The 20,564-nt window shown below is 41.9% G+C and overlaps 1 protein-coding gene across 9 annotated transcripts in view; it reads left to right on the top strand.

Moving 5' to 3' along the window:
• The window catches only part of RELCH (RAB11 binding and LisH domain, coiled-coil and HEAT repeat containing), a 403,047-nt gene that overhangs the window by 356,954 nt on the left and 25,529 nt on the right, over nucleotides 1-20,564 (top strand). For all 9 annotated transcript variants that reach the window (XM_033934993.1, XM_033934995.1, XM_033934997.1 and 6 more), the window contains 2 exons: nucleotides 1,165-1,281; nucleotides 17,016-17,104. In XM_033934993.1, coding sequence (XP_033790884.1) covers nucleotides 1,165-1,281; nucleotides 17,016-17,104 — 206 coding nt within the window. The remainder of the gene's footprint in view (nucleotides 1-1,164; nucleotides 1,282-17,015; nucleotides 17,105-20,564) is intronic.

Raw genomic sequence — 20,564 nt, 5'->3', positions numbered from 1 at the left:
AAAACCAAGGGCTCACAGAGCTAAAAACTAACAAAAAAAAGTTTGTAAGTTAAAAAAAAAAAAAGGTTGCGTCTCAGACGGGCATGCGCAGACCATCTACAGATGGTCTGCGCATGCGCGGGAATCACTATAGAGAAATCCGTCCAGGCAGATGGGGGCGTTCCTCCGATCGCCCCATCTGCATATTTTTTGTTCCTGAATTCATCGGACCTGCCCGGATCAGGCCCGATCAGGCAGGTTAATGAATCCCAACCAAAGTGTACAAGATGTAGGCTATGTTTAGTATATCAAATATAAATGCGGTTAATGTTACCACCCTTCATAGGCTATTCATAGTCTTAATTGCTTATTTATTCAGCTCTCCTGGTTTGACTGGCATAATCTGCTTTATATATACCATAGTATGAAATGACAAACTAAATATAAATTCAAATCACTGTATACAGGGAGAATATTGGTTGTGGATTCAGCAGAAAAAATGCTAATAACTTTGAGAAAATACTGCAAAAGGCCAAACCCAGTGCTATTCTTATGGCAGCACCTTTTAAAATCGAGGGCTGTACTCTTAGTCCATTGATTCTCATTTTTTTCGTTCTGTTGGAAAAATATGTAATGAAAAAAGTGGAAAATCGTTGGAGTAAGTGTATAGCCCTCGATGGAGACTGCCCCAGCTTTGTTGGTTGGGCTGAGAACTTTTTAGCTGCCTCTCATATAAGCAGCTAGTCAGAAGGTTAACAACTTGCATTTATAGTCATGTAAGATGACTCTAGCATTTCATCTCTGTACACATGAAGTTGTGGGGCAATGTGAGAGCATACTAATGACATTGTATGATTCCCTGATAAAGGCAAGATGGATAGGAGTAAGGTAAGAAGCTCTGTGGAAATGGATTAAAACAATCAGATTGTAATAAACAGCTTAACTGTATATCTAGTATCACTAAAAATATTTGAGGAGCCATTTTTCTAGCTACTTCCCATAAATAGTAAATGGTGAACTGCTTTTGCTAAAACACATAATTTGGCATTTATAATGATCCAAATCTACTCAATAGGAAACAGATTTTATAGAAGCATGATATGAGGGGTAAAAAACTAAGAGAAGATATTTTTTTCAAATGTATGTAAATTTATATTTTATGGAGTTCTTTTGTTTGTTTTGTAGTTGTTCTTCCAAATTTGCACAGATTGGCAATGGTCAACAATCAGCAGGCTGTAGATTCCAAAAGGCTAGACATTGCCACTCATCTCTTTGAAGCTTACAGTGCTCTTTCCTGTTGCTGTATCCTTCTCAACTTGTGTTTTTAATATGTTATAAAAGTTAGTCATTATTGTTTTCTAATGTTTTTTCTTCTAGTTTTGTAAAATGAAAAATCTTTAAGTTTACAGTGTTTTGATGCTTCTTAAAACACATTCAAGTCTTTGGCTCTCCCTAAACATAGCATTATTGGAAAAATTGTCACAAATGACAACATGGCTTGGAACAGTTGGCCAGTCATTTTAGATACTTGTCAGAAAGTTTCTATCAGAATGGAAAGGAAGATTTGCTGAAACCCCCAAAATCTAGAAAGATGTAATTTAATTTTAGATAGGCTTGATATCCTGCTAATACAACAAAATGCAGCAAAGCAGTTTGCAATCACATAAACAAGTAACTAAAAGGGAACAAAGTAAGGAAAGAGAGAAAGGAAAAGGGCAAAATCTTAGACTTTCATTTGAAGGTTATAGGTTTGAAAGAAAAGCCAGCCTTTGACCTGTTTTCTGAATGTTTAGTAGGATGATTCTGTTCTTTTGCCAGTATTAAGTTCTACAGTTTTGATGTATGGCAGAGAAAACAGTAAAAGATCTGCTGCTGTGGGGCTGGCTTAGGTAGAAATTGGACTGTGAAGCTTTTAAGGAATTCAAACACTATTTTAGTCCTGATCAGTAGTGTTTTGTTAATTTACTTTTCTTTTGTTTTAGCAGTCTCCAGCCCCTTAAGGCAGGGGTGCCCAATAGGTCGATCGCGATCGACCGGTAGATCACCAAGGCAAAGTGAGTCGATCGCGGAGTCCATCCTGGGCTCCGTGATAGGCTCACTTTGCCTTGGCGATCTACCGGGCCGATCAGCCTTCCTCTCCCCGACGTCAATTCTGCTGTCGGAGAGGAAGTTCGGGCCAGCCAATTGCTGCCTGGCTGGGCCGGAACTTCCTCTCCGACGGCAGAATTGACGTCAGGGAGAGGAAGACTGGTCGGCCCGAAGCAGGGAGAGCTTGGGGCGGCGGCGGCTTTGGGGCCTGTTACCCGATGGTGGCAGCAGCTTGGGAGCCTGTTCCCAGATGGCGGCGGCAGTGGCTTGGGGGAGGGCAGGAAGAAAGAAAGAAAGGGGGCAGGCAGGGAGACAGAAGGAAAGAAGGGAAACAGAAAAAAAAGAAAGGGAGCAGGGAGAAAGAAAGGGCAGGGATAGAGGAAGTAAAAGTTGGGGGAGGGAATGAGGTCTGGAGGAGAGGAAGCATACAGGCTGAAAGAAGGGAAGAAAGATTGGATGCACAGTCAGAAGAAGAAAGTGCAACCAGAGACTCATGAAATCACCAGACAACAAAGGTAGGAAAAATGATTTTATTTTAAATTTAGTGATCAAAATGTGTCTGAATTTATATCTGCTGTGTATATTTTGCACTATGGCCTCCTTTTACTAAACCGCAATAGCGGTTTTTAGCGCACGGAGCCTATGAGCGTCAAGAATAGCGCTGGACATTCAGCGCATCTCCCTGCACTAAAAACTGCTATTGTGGTTTAGTAAAAAGGGAGGGGTTATATTTGTCTATTTTTGTATGGTTGTTACTGAAGTGACAGTGCATAGAGTCATCTGCCTTGACCTCTTTGAAAAAACCCCGGAATAGGAATGATAATTAACATTTTCTATGCGTACAGTGTGCTTTGTGTTTTTTTAAAATTTTATTGTTGGTAGATCATTTTGACTTGGTCATTTTAAAAGTAGCTCACAAGCCCAAAAAGTGTGGGCACCCCTGCCTTAAGGTATTGTAGCCTTTATTGGATTATAGTACCAGAAGCCAATATTTTTATGCCATGCCACCTAGCACCGCCTCACCTCACCTCACCACACCTTCCTTCACTGTTATAAAAAAAAAATCCTTAGGGGGCCTTAAACTGTAGTTTCTTCTTTAACACAACTAGTGTGGCATCAAGGTCTGGTATTTAGTGTCATCAGTAAATAACTACTAACATTTCTTCTCCTTAAGGCTCTGAATGCTGCATCCATAGTCTTCTACAAGCATAAAAAAGTAAGTGAGGACCCTTACAATTCCAACTCAAGGTTAAAAAGCTGTTTAAATAATTAGACTCTATGCAGATCTGCATTTTGGCACAGAGGCACCTTTCTCAGGACTCAACAAATCGGACCAGACAGGCATGGATACCAATGTACACAATCTCATGCAAATACTTTATAAGATGTCAGTTTCCTTGGTACAGTGTTCCCCTGCGAATTTGTGGTTCGTGAATCGCGGACTCAGTAATTCGCTGTATGTTCTGACCGCCTCTTCCTGTACTAAAATCAGGCTACACCAATCAGGAGCTGCGTGTCAAAGCAGCTCCTGATTGGTGTAGCCTGACTTTAGTAACAGGAAGAAGCAGTTGGAACATACTGCGAATGATTTTCTGCACCTGCCAGCACCCCAGCTGCCCTCTCCTGCATTTTGACAGATGCAAAACTGCATTTGCCATTTCTTTTAATTTGCGGGTGTTCCTGGAACAAAACCCCCGCAAATTTTGGGGAAGTACTGTAATGCAAATACCAACTGAGTAAAATAATTTGTGATTTAAATAATTTACCGGTTTCAAAAAAGTGTAGCCACAAGGAACATCAATACTGAAAACCCATAGTCTTCCCACCAGCCTAATAGTTATAGGCCTCTCCTCCCAAAATGTCAGTACCACCACTGAACAACCTGGCCAGCCCTCATCTATTGGTCTTTAGGCAGCCTAGTATAGAATAAGTAGCAATTTCAATTTTTAAAAATTGCTCCCTAATGGTCGCACTTTTATTTTTAATACTTCAAATGAATTGAGAGAGAACCTGACAACTTGGTTACTGTTTTGATGTGTAATCATTTTTAAAATAAGAAACAAAATTATACTATTTCAACCTAATTGAAACTATATACAGAAATTATTCATTCATCTCTTTTGCTTTTGTTGTTTTTAAGCAACAAAACAGAGAAGGAAAGACCTCCACAGAAAACCACAAGGACAGCACAAAGCAAAGATAGTAAAGAACTAAGGCACAAAAAGTCAAAATAGCAAGATCTTTATTAACTGGCCCAACAGCATTTTGTTTCAGCACAATGTCTGCATCAGGTGTTGTTGACTGTCTAAGAAAATACGGTGAATTGAAGGATTGCACTATACAATTATATTATAAACTTTTGTGCAAGCAAAATGGTAACTATATACATAAGACAAGGACGTCTCCTCTACATCCCTTATAGTAGGCTCACACTTATCTCAATCTTTCTTGGTATTCACCAACCCTCAGAGGTGCCACCGTGATACTCAAAATTTTTTCACTGTATCCGGCTTCACGCATCATATCTTCACCGGGTCACACTTATATATAAATTTTTTAAATTATTTTTAAACATTTTAGCAACCATTTTTAAGTACTTAGCTTTTAATCTTTAGTGGTCAACTTGTAGGGACATTTATGCCGACATGTTTCACCCAACGGGTTTTTTCAAGGCTTATTCAAGTGTATTGCCATGCAGCATCACGTTGCTGTCATGCATTTACAGCATTTGCTTTGTTGTGCTGCTATGTCACACTGTTACACATAAAGTAGCTACTGATTTCCCATCCTTCTGCAAGCTAGACAACATACTTCCCCCCACTGGCAAGGCAAGCTCTACATCACCATCTTCTGAAAATGCCTATTGTACAGTATTTTCTTATTTGCCATTTCTGGCTTACGCCATAAAGAGATGAGAATTTTACTTCACTCCTCTAGATCCCTCCCCTCCTTTTTTTTTTTTTTTAACAGCAACTTCATTATATTTAGTCACTAGTTCCAAACTTAAGCATTTCCCAGTAAAAAATGAATGGTACTTGCAAAGAATTGTCATCTGTGGGTTCAAATACAGCTGCTTCCCAGACTAGAGCAAAACCTGTCTTGTTTACTTATTATCTGTATTGAAATTGTAACTTTATATAATCATTGATTGCAGTAGAATTACTGCCACATGAGATATTAAAAGAGAGCTGATAATCTCTGATAAACTATATTGTCCATTAACAAGCAGGATTAAGTCAGGCATACAAGTGGGTGATGTCATCCAATGGCAACAGGATGGAACTGAATTTTCTTTCTTGAATTGTTCAGTTGTGCCCTCATTGTGCTGTAAATGTATATTTAAAATTGTGCTGTAAATGTATACTTAAAAGAGATCTGCTCTGCTAGGTAGTCAAGGGCTGATTCAAGCCTCAGAATATTGTATGTTCTGTATAGTCGCATCTGTTGCCTTATTAAAATAACAGAATTGCAGAGCTCCATCATTACTGTAACCAACTCAGAATTCCTTTTGGCAGTGGTGATATCTTATGATGGGATCATCTCAGTCTGAACACTTCCATCCATGTTCTTCTACAAGAGAATATTTTCCATATGCCCAGAATCCCAAAAACATAGAAGAGCAATGCATGTTGTTTTCTCTTTTTGCTCAAATATTTTGGAAGTTCTCAGGCCATAAGTCACTCTGGTCCGGTGGATACCATTCCTGCTGTACTTTCAGCTTCTTTGCACTCTGCGCAATCCTCACATACAACTGCATCATGTAAAGGCAGCAAATGCAAGCATCTTCTCAGCACAACAGCTTTGACCCATGGATTGTTCCTCTGAAACGCTCACTGCAATAGCCCCTTTTGCATAGGTCCAATCTTGAGCTGAGTCATCACAATTACTCACTGTGCAGTCTCTGGTAGACTACTTTGGTCCTCCCTCTGCACAGCTCTGGAGAAAAATGACCAGCTTATGTTTTTTTATAAGACACTAGTCCTTAAGCCCATTACATTAACAGGTGCTAGAATAGATGTGTGTGTCTGTCTTTCTTTCTCTCTCCTTGGCCGCTTTCTGTCTGTCTGTCTTTCTTTCTGTCTCTTTCCTCGGCTGTCCACCACCACCCCTTGCCTGTTCCCCCTGTCCAGCAGTAGCCCTTCTCCCTTCCTTTTTACCTCCCCCGTGTCCAGCAGCATCCCTTCCCTGCTCCCCCTGTGCAGCAGCAGCCCTTCTCCCTTCATTTTACGTCTCCCCTGTCCCGCAGCAGCCCTTCTCCCTTCGTTTTACCTCCCCCCTGTCCAGAAGCACCTGTTCCCCCTGTCTAGCAGTAGGCCTTCTCCCTTCCTTTTACCTCCCCCCTGTCTAGCATCAATAGGCCTCCCCCCCCTGTCTAACAGCATCTTTTCCCTGCTCCCCCTTTCCAGCAGTAGGCCTTCTCCCTTCCTTTTACCTCCCCCCTGTCTAGCAGCACCTCTTCTGTGCTCCCCCTATCCATCAGTAGGCCTTCTCCCTTCCTTTTACCTCCCCCCCTCTCCCCCGTCTAACAGCACCTCTTCCCTGCTCCCCCTGTCCAGCATCTGGCTTCCTGGTCGGTGTCTGCCCTCCTCTTCAAAGCAGACTGGTAAGGATCGCAGCCGGCTGTAGCAAACCTTGCAGGCTACTCTCCAAGTCGGTAGCACGTTCCCTCTGACGCGATCCCATGCATCAGAGGGAATGCGCTACCGAGGTGCTGAGCGGCCTGCGAGGTTTGCTACAGCCGGCCTCGATTCTCGCCAGGCTGCTTTGAAGAGGAGGGCATACAGAAAAGCAGCAGCAGCGTGCTTCCTGGTTGCTGTGGAGAGGTCTGCTGCTTCAGTGGACTGGATGGAGGACTGCCGCTTCGATGGCTGGAGGAGCTGGAGAGCAGGGAGGCCTGCACTTTACAATTTCTCTGCCGGCCACTGGCACAGCTAAGTGCACATGCACACTCCTGCCAGCCACGGACTTAATGGATCACAGATCACGCAGGTAGGAGTGCGCATGTGCGCTTAGTGCTTTATTATGATAGATAAGTTAACTCTACCAGAATATTTCTAGAAGCAAACCTGCCTTCCAGGTACTGCAGTGCTTGCATTGCCTATTGTTTCCTTAACATGCCTGTTTATAGTTTCTGTATTATACTTGTTTGTTCCCAGGACAAGTAGGATGATATCTCCACACTGATTGGTAGTATCATCCGAAGGAGCACATCACAGCAAGTGCCCCCCAGTATTCTTTTGGAAGCAGCTACTAAGGCGCATGAGTTGAGTCTCTTTCATTTGAAAGGAAACTCTGCAATGAGAGGGCATAGGATGAAGTTAAGAGATGATAGGCTCCGGAGTAATCTAAGTAAATACTTTTTTACAGAAAGGGTGGTAGATGCATGGAACAGTCACCCAGAAGAGGTAGTGAAGACAGAGACTGTGTCTGAGTTCAAAAGTGCCTGGGATAGGCACGTGGGATCTCTTGCAGAGAGAAAGAGATAATGGTTACTGCAGATGGGTAGACTAGATGGACCATTTGGCCTTTATCTTCCTTCATGTTTCTATGTAAGAGGATCGGTAAAACCGTGTGGGTCTGCATCGATCCGATTTTTTGGCTGATTCAGAAAGATCTATTGATGCACTAAAAAGTCTACATGCAAATGATTCACACTGATGTTCATTGTAATCCCCAACTCTGTCGTCCGATTGACTGCTGTGAGAGCTAACAGGGAAAGCCTGAAAAGCTGAGAGGCAGGGGAAGCTATGAAAATAGCCTCCTGCCACTCAGCAGTTCAGGTCACAAAACCTTTTCTTTAATGGACACAGATACTGTGTGTGTTATACACACACACACACACACACAATATCTGCCCCATTAAAATAAGTGTCTCAGTGGCTCCAGGAGCTGCATTGTACACTGAGGGATGCATCGAGAGTACCTCCACCTCAATATTGAGCATCAATAGCAGCTGCCAAAATTGGCATCTTCTGATCCCCTCCTATGAATGAAGAAAGATCAGGCAACATCTTTATCAATGCTGAGGGTCTCCGATAACCATGTGGGAGCCTAGAAAAATTGGTGTGAGCCTAGAAGAATTGGTGTCGGTCCTCCTCGAGGCATGGCATCAAGAACAATGAGATATTGTCACACCTGCCCAGCTCCTGTTCACGGCAGCGAGCTGGAACACTGTGACTGTTCCTGTCCATACGTGTACCCTTTAACCAGGGTACCCTTCAGGCCTTCTTAGGCGTCTGCCTAAGGTATAATATCAGATTCCCTGACATTACCAAAAGAAAAACAGGCGAGGGAAAAGAAACTCACACACCTCAAAATCCAATCAAAGGTTTTATTATGTTCACTGGTTGCATTGAACAAAAGGAAAAATGCTTCAGCTTAGCAGACCTTAAAACAAGCACTCAAAACTATGAGGCAAAACACAAGCTGTTCAAACAGAGCAAAACTTTCAAAGAAATCCAGTGTCCAGGTTTTTGGGTGTGTCTCATCTTAACCTATCGTTCCACAGCCTCTGGACTTTGTTAGCACATCTATAAACAGTCCTGTTCACCAGAGCAGTTGGATTTAGTAACTTTCACTAAGCTGCTTCAGCTCCAGCAGCTGGGTCATTTCACAGGCATGAAAAAATTCAGCACAGAAACACACTTTAAACCACAACTGGGCAACAAGAAACCTGGCCAGCATGTCACCTGGTTTTCACAGTCTAACGTGGCTTATCACATACTGTAGCTCTGTAAAACGTATTCTCTTCTTTAGCACAGAATTCACAAGGTCCGTGCAGGCTCTCAGCACAGCTCCCTGCTGTGACTTGCAAGTAATTAATTATGCACAGCTGTCAGGAAGAACGCTCTCGGCTCAGCTTGGCTGCTAGCAGAGAGAACAAAAAAAATGCCAAAACATTTGCTAGCTTTACAACTAAAGCTTTCAAGCAGCAATTAACAGTTCATTATCAGCAGGGAGAGAATTACAACTCCCCTTTAAACTATCACTGGCATAACTGGTAGCTTCACTACTGTGGACACAGGCAATACACATGCCCTTACTGCTTATCAATGTCCATGGACACCTCCTACCAGCCTCTCCTGGATTTCCATGAGTTCCCCTGGGGTTCCTTCCTCATTCCCTAGGTCAGCAGTAAGCTCTTCTGTGTCCAACATTTGCCAGTCTTGGTTCAGCTCCTCAGCATTCCGTTGAGGAGGAGAGGGTTCTCCACCGAGCACACCCTGAAGCCTCCTCGGCTCCTCCTCCTCCTCACTCTCTCTCAGCTGCTCTGTTTTAACCTCCTCTAATTCGCCCCTCCCTGCTGCAGAGTGAGAAGGGAGAGAAAACTCTCTGCAGCTGTGCCTGTCTCAGTCATAGCTTTCTGTGCTGAGACTGGCCTTCTGGGAGCTGTAGTTTCTTAGCTCCTGGGATAGTCTAAGTGAAGTCAGCTTTTCATATTCTGCAGGGCCAACCTGACCAGCTCTCCTGCCTCGGGGACTACCTACCTTCTTCACCACTGTGGCAAAGCTAGGGATAGCGCTAGATTTGTCACAATATCAAGGTCATCAATACTTTTAAATCATCCCCAACATAAGGGCCTCTCACCTCTAGGATCTGAACGAGGCTCAGCAGCCTCCATTGGGCTGAGACCAGGTCATCGATTTGACCCCAATGAGTTTGAAGGATGTGATCATTCTGAACCCTAGACTTAATCAGTATAAGCACTCAAGGAGTGGCTTAATGCCATCTTCCAGGAAGATGTGGGGCACCTTTTGACCTGGTAAGAAGCTGTGTTACCAGGGGCATCTGCACCAGCAACTTAAGAGCTCCAGGCTATCCTGTAGGTCCATGCAGTGCCTTTGGGCAGCTCATTAACACCAAGGGTCCTTGCAACCAGTGTCAAGTTTCAAGTTTATTAGGTTTTTATATACCGCCTATCAAGGGTATCTAAGCGGTTTTACAATCAGGTACTCAAGCATTTTCCCTATCTGTCCCGGCGGGCTCACAATCTGTCTAATGTACCTGGGGCTATAGAGGACTGAGTGACTTGCCCAGGGTCACAAGGAGCAGCGCGGGGTTTGAACCCACAACCCCAGAGTGCTGAGGCTGTAGCTCCAACCACTGCGCCACACACTCCTCCCTCATGAGGGGCCCTCTTTGGGGAACCTGGAGTCCCTGGTGCCTTGATGCACTTGGCCCAGGCCTAAAAAATAACTCTCAGGCATGTGAGACAGGCAGCGGCTGATATCTCCTGTTGAATATTTCTGAGTCTGATTCTGAAATCTGGGTGTCTGAGGAGACATCTGAAGTCCTGTCAAAGGAGAGTTTCCTTGGTCTTCCCTCAGGTCCTTCCCTCTACTCAAAGGAAAAAGTCTCCAGAAGAGCTCTCCAATTTTGATTTTATCAGGGAGATGGCTAGGTCCACCCATTTGATTTGGAGACGGAGGATAACCCCAGAAATGAAACTTTGGACATCCTGCAGATTGATACCTCTCCAAAAGAAGCTGTGATAGTATCTTAAGCTCATATGGATGAAGCTATAGGAGATCCCTTCTGTGTAAATAAGAAAGTCACATATATATAGAATCCAGAAGGCTCAGAGGTTCATGAATCTCCAGCTTCCTCACCATTCCATGGTTGTTGAATCTGCACTCAAGAAAGCCAAGGTTTCCAAGACTGACGTCTCAGTAACCCCCAAGGAGGGAGCCCCAGACTTTGGAGTCTTTGGGGGAAGAAATTTTAGCAGAATACCTGTGTGATCCCACATAGTTTCTTCCTAGATATTAATGAGCATTCATTTGAGTAACATTATATGTAGTGTGGCAAACATTCTCCTTTAGGAGAAGGCTGAGGAGATTCATCAACTTAAGTAAGCAAGCAGCAGGCATGTGGAAAGTACTTGGTTCATGCAGCTTATTGTGCTTTTGATAAAGCAGCCAATCCTCTGTCATAGATATTGTGTTAAGCAGAATGTGTCTCCAGACCTAGAATCAGAAATTTAAGAGAAGCTGATAGACTTTCTGGGCTGGGAAAACAACCTTTTTTAGTTGTAAGGGGGGAAAAGGTCACAGATCTCAAGTCACTATCCTGGCCCATTCCTGGTTAAACCTCCAATCTAAAAAGGTTCTTATACAGAGGGCAATATACAATCTACTACTCTCAAAGGCATATGCTATCCTTCCCACCTCTCCCCCCACCTCTCCAGAATAATCAGGGTTCTTGTTCCTGCCAGAGGCAGCAGAGAGTCCAAAGGCCCAGGTAGCTCCCCATATAAAGCAAGGTTTTGACTGGCATATCTGCTGTCCCTCTACTTGTTCTGAATGACGTACCAGTAGGAAGAAGGTTGAATCTTTTCCTAGCAAAGAAACATGCTGTAACCTCAAACCAGTGGGGTTTTTTAAATAGTTTGGACAGAATACACACTGAAATTGGAATACATCCCTCAAAATTGCCTAAAGTGTGTCAAAGTTGAGCTTTCAGCATCAGGAATTGCTTATACAGGAACTCTTCCCTTTTATAGGCCACAGTGGTCAAATCCATCCCACCAGGAGAAAGAAGGAAGGGATTTTAAGAACTTCATGGTTGCAAAAAAAGACAGGGGTGACTTTTTTTCCCTCCCCCCCAAAAAAATCACATACCTCAAACACCCACACAGCTAGAATTTAAACATCAATACAACAATAAAAGCTGTGAACCTAACAGTGAAAACAAGCAAAACAAACTTCAATGTATTCAGGAGGAAAAACCTCAGAACCCTGTCAGGGAGGTCATGGCTGTGTGCAGAAAATTCCTCTCAGAACTTCAGGACTGCAGCTTGGTAAAACACAGGGGCATATATGCCACAGAGCCCAAGAGAAGGAATCACTCTTCAAGTCCCCTAGGAGGGTCTCCGGAATGACTCATCAGGGTTTCACTTCTGATTGTGCGAGTCTTATGTGGAAAGCTTATCGAAGCTGTGAGAATCCTCCTGTGCAGTCTAGAGACTCTCCAGAGACTGCGCAAGGGGACTTTACCTCACTGAGTTTCCCCTCCCCCAAGCAGGGTACTGTTCAAGACGCAGAGGATCAGACTGAAAAAGATTTGGAGAATGGTGAGTCTGGATCTATTATTTTACTGGTCCAGTGTGAGACTTCTCTGATGGGAGACTCAGGATCTCATGAAGGACTAGTAGTCAGGAGGGAGTGGTAGCCCTAAATCAGGGGGAGGACATGTCGGTACACCGCCTGTTCAAGTGTACGGCATTGCTGTAGATTATTACAGAATCCTTGAATGAACTAAATTTAGATTCCCCATCCACCTGTTCTGCGTTTTCAGTCATGAGTGGTGTGAAGTCCCAGCCTACGTCCATCCCCTGGCAACCTGACATTAAAGTTCTAGTAACAGAGCATTGGGACGCTCCTGAAGATCTAATCTAATCTAGTCTTCAGTTTATATACCGGGTCATCTCTCGTCGGAGCTCTACTCGGTTTACAAGAAGTCATATACATAAAATAAGTAGAAATAAAAGATAATAAAAATTAGTTTAGTCTATCATAGAAGGAAATCTTGCAATGTTATCAATTAGTAGGTTCTGCAGGTAAGCTAATTAGATATGGTGAGAATAGCAGGGTTTTTAAGGTTTTCCGAAATAATTGCAATTGGTCTATCATTCTAATAACACCAGGAAGTGCATTCCAAATCTCTACCAACTTGAAAACATAGGACTGACAAAGTTTCTCAGCTGATTTAATTCCCATGAAAGAGGGAAACGATAATTTGTACTTCTGTGTGTTCCTCATAGCAGGTTCTATAGGCATTCCAATGTAAGGGAATCAGAGGATCAAATATTCCATAAAGAAATTTGAAAATAATACTTGCGCATTTAAATTAGATTCTGAAGTGAACAGGAAACCAATGAAGCTTTCTAAGCAAAGGAGAGACATGATCAAACTTTCTTTTCCCAAAGATAAGTTTTTCCGCTCTGTTTTGTAACAACTGAAGATGTTGCAAGTTGCCTTGCTTGATACCCAGATACACAGAATTGCAATTGTCCAATTAAGCAAGCACAGTGAACTGTACCAACAATGAAAAATGTTCCTGATAGAGTATGGTCTAACTTTTTTCAACATGCACATACTGAAAACACACTTTTTCACTAACGAGGTTATCTGTTCACAGAATGTAAGTGATGAGTCCAGGATAATGCCCAGAACTCTAGAAGAAAACTCGATTGGTATTGAGGTACCTGATTTCAATGTGACAGAAGCAGGAAGAATTTTCAACTTTGGACTGAACCATAATAGCTTTGTTTTAGCGGCGTTCAATTTCATTTGAATGGGCATTGCCCAGGATTGAAGCTTAGAAACACCAATCTATATTTGAAACCAGATTATTAAGATCAGGGTCAACCTCCAGCAGAATAAAGATATCGTCTGCATATGTAAACATGGTCTCTACTGATGTGAGACAGAAGCTTTTCAATGAGGTCATATAGATGTTAAAGAATATCGGTGACAAAGGGGAGTCCTGAGGCATTCCACATCCATAAGATCGTAGTGACATTTAATAAACCAATTTAATAAATCAATTCAAAACTACTTGATTTAGACCTATATCAAATAGCATGTGAATCAAAATATCATGGTGAACTACATCGAACACAGCAGATAGGTCAGATTGCAGCAATACAGCATATTTGTTCTGCACTCGTATATTTTGAATCTTTGAAATTAATGACAATAGAAGGGTTTCAGTGCCAAAGTTTGGTCTGAATCCATGTTGAAATGGTAAAAGAATGGAGAACTTCTCCAAGTAGTCAGAAAGTTGGTTAGATATAATAGATTCCCTTAAAGGTGGCTAAGACCATGTCCAGGTTATATCCCATGGCTCAGGATTGTCATGAATTGTTTACTCAGCCCTAAATGAACTCTCTGTGGTACAGGTGACCAAGCGCATCTCCTTGCCAAGTGAGGGAGGCATAGTTTTGAAGGATGCTTAGAATCACAGAGTGGATGTGATTCTTAAGAGACAGTTCAAGGCCTTAGCCTTGGAAATTAAAGCAGCAGCAGTAGCGGCCTCATTTGTGACACGTGCCTGCTATACTAATTTTTGTCAGACTTCGTCAGGGGAGGCCAACCCTTTCCCCTTGCTTGTAATAGCAGGGGTGGATTGTATAATTGATTCCCTATATGATATAATCAGCGTTATGAATAAGGTCTTGGCTTATTCTATCTCAGCCCATAGAATGCATAAGGAGGAAGACTCAGCTTCTAAATCTACTTTAAGCAAACTTCCTTTTAAAGGACAAATGTTATTTGGAAAGGGGCTGGATGACCTTTTGGTGAGTGTGGCAGATCATCACCCAAATTCTTTAAGTCTTTTAAATGTCCTCTAGAGGGGCTTGACTGTCTACTTTTTGGGGCTTACATTGGTTTCATCAATATTCAGGAGCAGCCTTATCCCAAGATCCTATCAAGGATCCCAGCAAAGATTCATAGGGACTGGGTGCCTTAGTCCTTCAGTTGCTAACCACTAAAAAGGCACAATGACACCAGAGCCAAAGCATCCCTCCTGCAGATAGAGGGATGGCTTTCGAACTATGGGAGAAAATAATTACAGACAAGTGGGTTCTAGATTCAAGAGGGCTGCAAGCTTGAATTTTTCCATCCATTACCCGATTTGTTTGTAAACTCCCCAGTAAGCAGGCTGGAGAAAGTGAGCAAAGTTTGCTCTACAGTATAGACTATTGGACATTCAAGCCATAGAACCAGTACCACCCAAAGAATCTGACTTGGGCAGATACTCCATATACTTTGTCATGCCCAAGAAAGGCTCGGATGAATGGAGACCTATTCTGGACCTCAAGGCCATCAGTGCGACCCTGAAAATTCCATATTTCCGCATGGAAACTGAATGATTCCTGACCCATCCCCATCCCTCTGTCCTCATCTGCACAAGCTCAGAGCATGCCTAGAACTAGAACTAACTGATGTTGAGTAAAGATGGAGGTGCTCACAAGCATTTCTCAGGCAGCAGATCAGCTGCTAATGTCATACTTCCCCAGACAAAGCCATTCAGCCACGTGACAATCAAACATTTAGTTATTGTATGAACTTCTGTTTGATTTTTGTATGGCATTGTAACCCAGAAATTCTTTCACATGTCTGTCAGATTTACTTATATTTACATGTTTAATCCACATCCATAGCACAATGATAGCATTATCACCTGTTTAGTGCAAAGTTATCAGCTGATTTTAAGGGAAAAACCAAATTTTGATGGTGCTTATATTCATTAGCTTTGAGCGACGCCAGGATGGGCCTAAAAAAAATTATTCAAAAAATATGTTGTGATCAATCACATACAAATTAATGGGCAAACCTCCAATTAGTAAAGTTTCTCCAACTTTAGGTTTTCCAGACAATCCTATTGCACTTATGGAGTGTCACTTCCCACTGGCCATGATGATGATGTTACCCCAAGTTTCATGACATTACTTGATCTGGATCCCAGAGATTTATTTTTGATTCCAATGCATCCAGGCATTATACAACTTTATTTAATCATAAACATCGTATTCAAATATTTCCCTTTCTCACAGCCTTGGGCTCCTCTTACTAAGCATGCCATTTGAACATAAACTTTAAACAATGGCATCAAAATTTCCTCAAGCTTTACAAAGTTCATCTTTCCTGGCAGCTTTTACTCCTCCCTGCATTTTGTTGAGGCCCTGATCTGCTCTAGGCTGAAATGCAGATTAGGGTTTCCAGTTCACACTTTCACCTGCAGCAAGCCTTAGCTTGTAGTCAACAGGAAGGATGTCTTTCTATTATGGACTGCACTCCATGGTACCTTACTACCAGCCAAGCTTCCAAATACCTGCTAGCCTCACAATTCAGACTTCCTTCTCCCTCAGCCCTGTTCAGCCTTAAACACAAGCTGCCTATGTTCCTAAACTGCCATGACACCTCTCCTGTTGATAGCAGAAGAGTTGAAACACCCTGCATTAGGTGGTACTCTCCCCTCTTCCTACCAGGTTTCACCCTTCCCTGTGGATACTTATCTCAAGCTTTCCCCGGAGATTGAGACATGCATTGGGTGGTACTTTCACCCTTCCCTGGGGATGCTTATCTCAAGCCTTGGCCTTGCTGCCTGCTTCAAGAGGTGGAGTTTCCTACCATTCCTTGTACCAGGGACTACCTGCCATGAGAAGCTAAATCCATGATTACAGTTTCTCATAGGGTAAAAATTCTAGGGATAATTTTTGATTATGAAATGTCTTTTAAGCAATAGGTACAATCAATTGTGGAAAGTCTATTTTTTAAACTACAATTATTGATTTCACAACCGGATTTCCAGAAAGTGTTGTTAAGTTTGATATTTTCTGTTCTTGATTATTGTAATGCCAGTTATGTATATCCATTTCTTGCAAGTGGTTCAAAATTCCACAGTCCGCTTATTGTATGGTCTGTCCAAATATGATAATATAATTCTCTTTCTTAAGAAACTACATTGGTTACCATTAGCAGAACAGATCAGATTTAAACTTATTGCTGGTGCATCAAAGTCTGTATCAGGATTCATCTCCATGGGTACACACCTGGGCGAGCCCATCGCTCTGAGGTGGTGTATGTTGGAGGTGCCTTCTTTTTGGCTAACTCAATTGCAATATAAATGGAACAAGATTTATTGCATTACTTGACTGACAGAATGGAATAAGCTACCAGTAGCTCTTAGGAGACAGAAGAATCTGACAGCTTTTAAAAGACTATTGAAACTGTATTTGTAGTTACAGTACAGGCAAACTTTGGATCATGAGCACATTGTCTGCAGGACTATTGATTGGCTTTTCTTTCTTTCTTTTAATATCTTTCTGTGGTTTGATGTTAGAATGAATGTTTTTATTATGCATGTTACTCTGTACTTTACCTTGGATAAAGACAGGTTATAAAATGAAATAAATGAATAATGCCTTAACTACATTTCAGTTATTTCAGAAGATTTAATGGTTAATCACTTTTTACCTGGTCTCAGGTGTTTGCGAACAGATATGGAACATCTCTCTCCAGAGCATGAGGTAAACTTCTTTATATTATTACAAAGAAATGGGTCATTAAGAATTAAAAAAAAAAATTGTAGAGGTAAAGTATATACAATCAGTAATTAGTTTGTTTTATGTTTCCTGTGAACTGTAGTGAATGGTTTTTAATCAGTTTGGTAGTATATACAATTTTATAAATGAACAATATAATAATTTAATGGTGAACAATATAATAATTTAATGGTAAACAACCATGGATTTATTCTGGTGTGAAATTCCTTGAATATTTGAGTGGTGGTTTTTATTTCTGCAAAATATCTAGCATAAAATATAATACACTTTCCTGATAGTTCTTTTGAGTAATATTTCTATGACAGTGAATGCTGTTGGACCCTCCTAAAGGAAATGGTGAGACTACTAATAAAAGTTGATCAGTCAGGAAATGCTCATTAATTCCTGGAGCATCAAAATGGTCTGTGCTGCTTGAGGGATGAATGTTGGTGTTTTTCCTTGACAGCAAACAAGTGGGAATAAATAGAGCACAGATAAAAACATAAGATTTGCTGCTGCTGGGTCAGACCAGTGGTCCATCATGCCCATCAGTCCGCTCACGCAGCGGCCCTTAAGTCAAAGACCAGTGCCCTATTTGAGTCTTGCCTTACTTGCGTATGTTCTGGTCCAGCAGGAACTTATCTAACCTTTTCTTGAATTCCTAAAACAGCCTCTGGAAGAGCGTTCCAGATTTCTACTACTCTCTGGGTGAAGAAGAACTTCCTTACGTTTGTATGGAATCTATCCCCTTTTAACTTTAGCGAATACCCTTTCGTTCTCTTCACCTTGGAGAGGGTGAACAATCTCTCTACTAAGTCAATTCCCTTCAATATCTTGAATGTTTTGATTATGTCCCCTCTCAGTCTCCTCTTTTCAAGGGAGAAGAAGCCCAGTTTCCCTAGACTCTCATTGTACGGCAACTCCTCCAGTCCCTTAACCATTTTTGTCGCTCTTCTCTGAACCCTTTCGGTAATGGGATATGTTATACCAGCAAAGATCATTAGAGCCTTCTACTACTACTTCCTTTTTTTTTTCCTTCATACAGCCATACAAAGTTGATGAAAAAAAAGGTTAATTTCTCCAAATTACAGTGGGAAAGTGTCACTTATCCTAAGATGCTTTAACAATTTACTGAGTTCTCTTTTTTGTGTGTGTGTTCAAGTTCCTCTTCCCTCATTCATGAATTATTGCGCCTTAAAACTTTCAGCACTGTAAAATAGACATCAACATGAGTATTAATAGTATAAAGAAAGCACTATGGGCAGTGATTTTCCATGTACTGTCATTCCCTGAACTTTTTAGCTTTTAGGTATATTTTGCAAGATGCAATACCTTGTATTGTCAAGAGCAAATCTATCAGACTGCAGGCATAAATTTGTTCATGTGCAAACAAAGCTATGCTTAGAGACAGTAGGAGCAGGAGTAGCAGAGATCTTCAGTGCCCTAAGAACTAGAGTGGAAAGGAGGCCAGGTCCTAACACCCAAATATGATAGAGAGGGCAGGTCTGGCAGGTAAATAGTTAAGACCCTTCCTCTAAAAGAGAAGAGATATGAGTATTGATGAATATGAAAGAAGCAGCTGGCAGAGATTCCCATTCTTCCAACAGGCAAATATTACTGCTGACCCTTAACTGTGAAACTTCAAGTGTCAGTGAGATCCCACTACCTCTGTCCACCATTGAAGATTACTGTGCAAGAGAGGATCCCTCCTCCACTGGTACAAGACAAGAATCCTAGAGCTTTTCGCCTGTGGGGAAGTAAGAGAGGAAAAAAAGAGAAAGAGAGGAGAAATGATAAATCTGTTGAGTTCAATCTAAAAGAGAACTTATCTTCAGACCTTTCAGAACCATCCATTCCTCCCCTTTAACAGGGCTATTCTGAACAAACTGCATGCTTATGATTTGCATGTTATTTATTTGTGCATAGTCTTGTAAAAGAAAATCACTCCCATCACGGTATTTTTTTACTGTAGTGCCAGAGCATTGTGCATTCTGCCCTCAGTCTTTGCTAAAATAAGAACATAAGATTTGCCATACTGGGACTGACTAAAGGTCCATCAAGCCCAGTATCCTGCTTCTAACAGTTACCATCCCAGTCACAAATATCTGGCAAGATTTCAAGAGGTAAAACAGATTTTATGCTATTTATGCTAGGAATAACCAGTGGATTTCCTCAAGTCCATCTTAATAATGGCTATTGGCCTTTTCTTTTAGGGAGACTGGGTATCAAAATGGCAGATAACTTATAATGTGAGCAAGTGCAAGTGATGCATATGGGAAAGAGGAACAGGAACTATAGCTACATGATGCAGGGTTCTATGTTAGGAGTCAATGTCCAGGAAAAGGATTTAAGTGTCATCATTGAGGAAACATTGAAACCCTCAGCTCAGTGTATGGCATTAGCTAAGAAAGCAAATAGAATGTTAGGAATTATTGGGAAAGGGATGGAAAGCAAAGATGAATATGTTATAATGCCCTTGTATCGCTCTATCGTACGGCCGCACCTCGAATAATGTGTGCCCTGTATCTCAAAAAAGAAATAGTAGAATTAGAAAAGGTACAGATAAAGGCGACAAAAATGATAAAAGGGAAGCTCTCATCTCTGCTCCTGAGCTGAGGCAGGAGAATTGTCAAGTTAGTCTTCCAAGCTTTATCAAGCATTCATAAAATCCCGCCCAAGGTCTTGACAAACTTCTCCCCACATACAATTCTCAGTTCCTTTGAATTACTTCATTCAAAACAAAAATTATAATCTCACAAGGCAAAAACAAAACTATGAGAGCTTCAGCAACAGCCCTTATAGAACACAAGAAGGTGCCCTGTCCTTGGGTTGGGCCTCAGCAGTGTTGCGAGCCCATGCAGCAAAAAGGAAAAAAAAAACAACCTTTTTCAACTTAGTCACTGGCTGTACCACAAGTCCTGGCAATTCACCAAGCTCTGATAATTGTCCATACAAAAACCCAAAACAGCATTCACAAACAAAACTGTTCAAAGCAGTGGCTTGCTTTGGGAACTTAAAAAAAAAAAAAAAAAAACCCACAGTTTTAAGGGCAGTAGGCCTTGCAGGCAACACCTATTACCATAGCTTCAGGTTCTGGAAATACCTGTTCAAAAATCTCCATTTGTTCCTCTTGAGGTAGGGCTTCAGTTTCCTGGCTTGGAGCTATCTCATCCATCTCCATAAATTCCCGATTATTAGGTTGCTCTGGTCTGGCTGGCTGCTGAGCAGTGGAGAGAGAACCATTCCTTCTGCTTATCCTCTCTACCTCTGGAACAAACACTGCTGAATTTTCAGTGTGTGAGCTACGCCCTGCTCTGTGTGTGTGTGCCTGCACTGCTCTGAGGCTCCCTTGGGATCCCCCTGTGGATGTCCGGGAAAATGCAAGACTTTCTCACAAAGGCATTTTGTGAGACTGCCACAATAGGTGATAGCAGCCATTTTGAAA

The sequence above is a fragment of the Geotrypetes seraphini genome, chromosome 2 (assembly GCF_902459505.1).
Source record: "Geotrypetes seraphini chromosome 2, aGeoSer1.1, whole genome shotgun sequence".
NCBI classification, from domain to species: domain Eukaryota; kingdom Metazoa; phylum Chordata; class Amphibia; order Gymnophiona; family Dermophiidae; genus Geotrypetes; species Geotrypetes seraphini.
This window is presented reverse-complemented; position numbering and strand designations above follow the sequence as displayed.